This window comes from Engraulis encrasicolus, chromosome 3 (genome assembly GCF_034702125.1).
Source record: "Engraulis encrasicolus isolate BLACKSEA-1 chromosome 3, IST_EnEncr_1.0, whole genome shotgun sequence".
Lineage (NCBI taxonomy): Eukaryota > Metazoa > Chordata > Actinopteri > Clupeiformes > Engraulidae > Engraulis > Engraulis encrasicolus.
Window position 1 is genome coordinate 58,533,030 of NC_085859.1, and position 5,000 is coordinate 58,538,029.

Sequence of the window (5,000 nt, forward strand, 5' to 3'; positions counted from 1 at the left end):
ATGGACATATTATAAATGACACATGCATGACTGCGTTACGACAAGCGTCACGTTAAGTGTCACCGACATTCCCAATACCTTCTTTACGTCTTCAGGTAAACCCAACCATTAGCCCTGTAAATCTTCAGGCAGATGAAATAATGGGAGCTACTGTGAAAGTGTGAAAAATGCCATGAAGATGATGTTTCTGCCAACATCAAACGTCCTCTAACCATGCTGAGCTGAGAACCCCCTCTACGACAGTAACGCATCCTTTCTCCCTCAATAGAACGCCTACACCTCTTTTTAAAAAACATCCGGTCTAACTCTGTTCTCTGCCCATAGTAGCATAAGCTGATTTTGACGCCTCCTGCGCCAAACAGATGTTCTCATGCCATATCAACTAACTTCACATTTTATGTCACAAATCTTCATTTCTGCTTCTTTGAGTGTAGAAATGCCGTTTAAAGGCCATCAAAGGCTTCAGTGACCTGGGTGCCACAATACTGTACTCTCAATGACTCAACCAATGCCCTGCCATGTATGTGCTCTAATGCCAGACCATGGCACAGGAGACAGTGACTGGTTCTGGTACATTATTTGCAATTATATAAAAACAACTTTTATCACTTATTCACCTATGTTTCATTAAATCAATTTTGAATTGACTTTCTGTGACTTTGTTGAGGATGGGTTAGCAGAGATTATGACAGGAAGAGAGATGGGGTAAGGCTGGGAAATAACCCAGGCCAGACTCAAACCCAACCGAGCATGCAATCCCATTTAAGGCCGGAGCTATACCACAGTCCCTCCACAGGTCCATTTTGAAACACAAACATCATCAATTGTTCATATTCATGGTCATCCTGTACCTTTTCAAAGCTCTGGCATATTCCACCCAAGGTATATTAGCACACATACAGAACACAGTATCTTGCTGAGTCACCGTTCATCTGAGTTCCTCTCTGGCCAGATCGCTGAGTCACCATTAAGCTTTCCAGTATCTCCATGGGGAGCAGGGCAGGTGTGGGGAACCACCACAGTAGATCCTATAGTGTGCAGTATGCTTACACAGGCCTGCTGGTAGGCACTGCTTACTGGGCTACACCCCATGGGGGATACCTGCCTACCTGCCAGGGCTTCTCTGGGCAGGGCAGACCATTCATCAAGCAGCCTGTGAGGGCTATGCAGGCAGCCGGCACCATGATGGAGCAACTGCAGTACCAGTAGGCTATATAGGCCAGCTTTATTTTTTTATATGGGTTGCTTTATTTTTTTGCTGACGTAGATGTATGCTATGAGACAGACTACAATACCGCTATATACATAATGCTATAAAGTGATACCGGCATATAAACTCAGCACTGACCCAAATAATCCACGGAACAGGTGCTACTTTCTGTAAAGGTACGAGACTGTATTAGATACAATTCTATTCGATTCTTTTACTACTAACCCATTACGTGTAGTACTATCACATACTAATCATCCCAAAGCATGACATACAACTACTGCTACTACTACTACTACTACTACTACTACTACTACTACTACTAATGGTACTACCAAAGATTCTCTATTCTATGCATTTAAATCGTCTCTGGTACTACTAATACTGCTACTGCTACTACTACTACTACTGCCAATGGTACTACTGCTGCTATTACTACAACTACTAATGGTACTACTACTACTAATGGTACTGCTACTAGTACTACTACTACTACTACTAATAATAATAGAGTGTGATTACCCAGAGGGTGGATGGAGAGGTATTTGCCGCGGAACTTGCTGGCGATGGTGATGTCCTGCCACAGGGTCCAGCCACGCTGTGACATGACATGGTGGGCTGCCGCCGGGGGGTGATGGCTTACCTGGGGAGGACGAGAGAGAGAGTGAGAGTGAGAGAGAGAGAGAGAGAGAGAGAGAGAGAGAGAGAGAGAGAGAGAGAGAGAGAGAGATTTGTGTGTGTGTGTGTGTGTGTGTGTGTGTGTGTGTGTGTGTGTGTGTGTGTGTGTGTGTGTGTGTGTGTGTGTGTGTGTGTGTGTGTGTGTGTGTGTGTGTGTGTGTGTGTGTGTGTGTGTGTGTGCTGTGACAAGACATGGTGGCTTACCTGGGGAGGAGAAATAAAGAGACTGTGTGTGTTATTTAGTGTGTGTGAGTGTAGGCCACAGTTGTGTTACTAAGATGGGAGGTGGTATGTGATTGGAGGGTAACAGCTTCAAATGCTGTACCAGTTGGATGGACGACGTGGGTGCTCACCACCCTTATCCACACCTGAAGTGCTCTTGAGCAAGACACACAATCTCACACTGATTGGGCTTTGTGGATAGTCCTTTATTGTCAACACCATTTTAAGGACCAAGTCTTTATCTGTTAAAAAAGGGGAGTCCAAGGCACTCTTCTTGTGTAAAAATATTAAAAAGCCTTTATTGAAACATGGCTATTAAGTTTAAAGGGGTCCTATGATGCTTTTTCATGTCCACTACCCATTTATTGGGTTACACAACATCTATTGTATGTAAAAGCTTGGTGAAAGCTTTATTTCACAAATTGTCCTCTTGGGGGAGAATTTCTCTGCCGCAGGAACGCTATTTCTCAACTGCCAGAGAACGCGTGGTTGGGTTTTCAACATTCTATAGCTTTTGTTTCCTGTACGGGTCTACGTCATGCTGTACCTAACATTGCTGCTTAGCAGAGACCCACGTGTTTCTTAAGCTGCTACTTCAGGCTGTTGAAATGTCATAACCATGTTGTTATGATGTAGCTGAGTCTTTTCATAAAAGAGTGAGCGGGCCCATCTGCAACTATTATTGCAACAGTGTGGTAATAGTGTGGAAATGACATGTCTTTCACATGTTTGTAACGATTTTACGTCGTTGGGGGCAATTGCCCAGTCGGCCTGCCTGAGAGAAAGGGGGGGGGGGGGGGGGGGGGGGGGGGGGGGGGGCTTGTGCATGTATCTAATCTGCTCACAGCGAGCAGAAGCCAAAGCCTTGCAGCCTATCCCACTCATAGGTCTTCCCCAGGAGAGGGTTGAAGTTCTTGGTGGTCCCAATGTGTGAGTGTGTGTTTGCGCATGTGTGTGTGTGTGTGTGTGTGTGTGTGTGTGTGTGTGTGTGTGTGTGTGTGTGTGTGTGTGTGTGTGTGTGTGTGTGTGTGTGTGTGTGTGTGTGTGTGTGTGTGTGTGTTGTGAGTGTGAGAGAGTGATGAGGAAATCTGAGTGTGTCATCCGTTTAAAAGCTGCGTGTGTGTGAGCGTGCGTGTGTATGTTTGTGTATGTGTGTGTGCCTGCCTGCGTGCATGCGTACGTGTGTGCATCTCCTACGTACCTGCTCACACAGCGAGCGGTAGCCATAGTCCTGCAGCCGGTCCAGCTCGAAGGTCTCCCCCAAGAGCGGGTTGAAGGGCTTGGCGGTGCGGTGGACAGTGGTGGAGTAGGAGGAGACGCTGAAGGCAGCCACCAGACTCATCTGCTCCAGAGAGGAGGAGCACTGAGCCGCCTTGTCTAGCAGCTCGTGGTACTCCAGATCCTCCGTCAGACGCTGCAGCATAGAGAGGGGCTCGTTGAAGTTCACCTGGAGGGAGTGGGGGATGAGGGAGGGAAAGAAAGGAAAGAGAGAGCGCGTTAGAGGTAAAATAAGCGGAGGGTTACATTAGGAGCACTGGGCTGCCTTGTCCATCAGCTTGTGGCACTCCAGATCCTGCGTCAGACTTTCAGTGTGTGTGTGGGTGTGTCTGGTGTCTGGTGTCTGGTGTCTGGTGTGTGTGTGTGTGTGTGTGTGTGTGTGTGTGTGTGTGTGTGTGTGTGTGTGTGTGTGTGTGTGTGTGTGTGTGTGTGTGTGTGTGTGTGCGTGTGTGTGTGTGTGTGTGTGTGTGTGTGTGTGTGTGCGTGCGAGCGTGCGTGCGTGCATGCATGCATGTGTGTGTGTATGTGAACTGCTGTAAGACTGATTGTTGTCAAGTGTGTGCTTTGTTTACTGCAATGTACAAGAATATGTATTAGGTCTTATTTTATTATCTTATGTTATTTTTCTGTATTTGATTATTTGTGCATTTTTTTGTATTTCTGTGTCCCATCTGGACCGGGAATAAATTCTTAAAATATTTGTAATTTTGACGGGAGAATTAACTTTAGGCCGGAGTGTTACTTTTTCCCCTATCTGGCGCAACTATGCTTTTACCAGCACTGCACTGAGCAAGGATTGGAAGCTACAAACCTATGGTGTGCGAGTCATACTAACCACATGTGTTATTAGGCTTTTATTCTGATGGACCGTCATGCCTATTGACAGTGCATGCTGTTACTGTGACAGACACCGCCTCTCACTTGAGTCTGATATGTGCACTGCCTGAAAGGTGCCGACGAGCAGAGAAAATTAGGATCTTCTTGCAAGTTAAAGGAAGCAGCGGCAACACTGAGAAGAACCAAGAGTTGGTTGTTAAATAAATAGAGAGAAATGCAGTAATTTCAGACAAACATTTCTACACCTGTTCACCTCGTATGATCCGAAAACAAAACATAATCTGTCCGTAGCTGTCCGTATGCTACCACAGTTTGGCTTGATGTCTCTGTTGCCTACTAAAATTTTTTAGGGGGAATTGAAAATGTAGAAAGGATACAGAAATGTCAAGATGTGTGCTCCATGTTGCCCAGCCCTATAATGAATGCACTAACTCCAACTCCACCAACTCATCACTAATTCCTGCATTAATGCTTCTCAGCTGTTTATGTCGTATTTTGCATTGGATGAAATCTTGCAAGTCTTGCAATGTGAGTCCATCAGACACAGGAGACAGAGAGTGCATTGTGAAATATTAACAAATAGGCCTACAATGCGGCAGCCTTGTGTGATGATGACGTAAGGACCGGCTGAGAGTTTCATAGTAATTATTGGGATATGTGTATTACATGGTATTTACTTTATAATTACTCCCTTTTTACCCGTTAGATACCCTTTAACTTCTCTCTGTTACCCTGTTGTTATGCAGAAAGTACACAGTAATTACTGCACCGTAAA

The 5,000-nt window shown here is 45.5% G+C and overlaps 1 protein-coding gene across 2 annotated transcripts in view; it reads right to left on the reverse strand.

The window, feature by feature from the left end:
- The window catches only part of LOC134446418 (oxysterol-binding protein 2-like), a 158,228-nt gene that overhangs the window by 13,728 nt on the left and 139,500 nt on the right, over nucleotides 1–5,000 (reverse strand). For both annotated transcript variants that reach the window (XM_063195791.1, XM_063195790.1), the window contains exons 8-9: nucleotides 3,312–3,557; nucleotides 1,733–1,853 (exon numbers count right to left, since the gene is read on the reverse strand). In XM_063195791.1, the coding sequence (XP_063051861.1) occupies nucleotides 1,733–1,853; nucleotides 3,312–3,557 (367 nt within the window). The remainder of the gene's footprint in view (nucleotides 1–1,732; nucleotides 1,854–3,311; nucleotides 3,558–5,000) is intronic.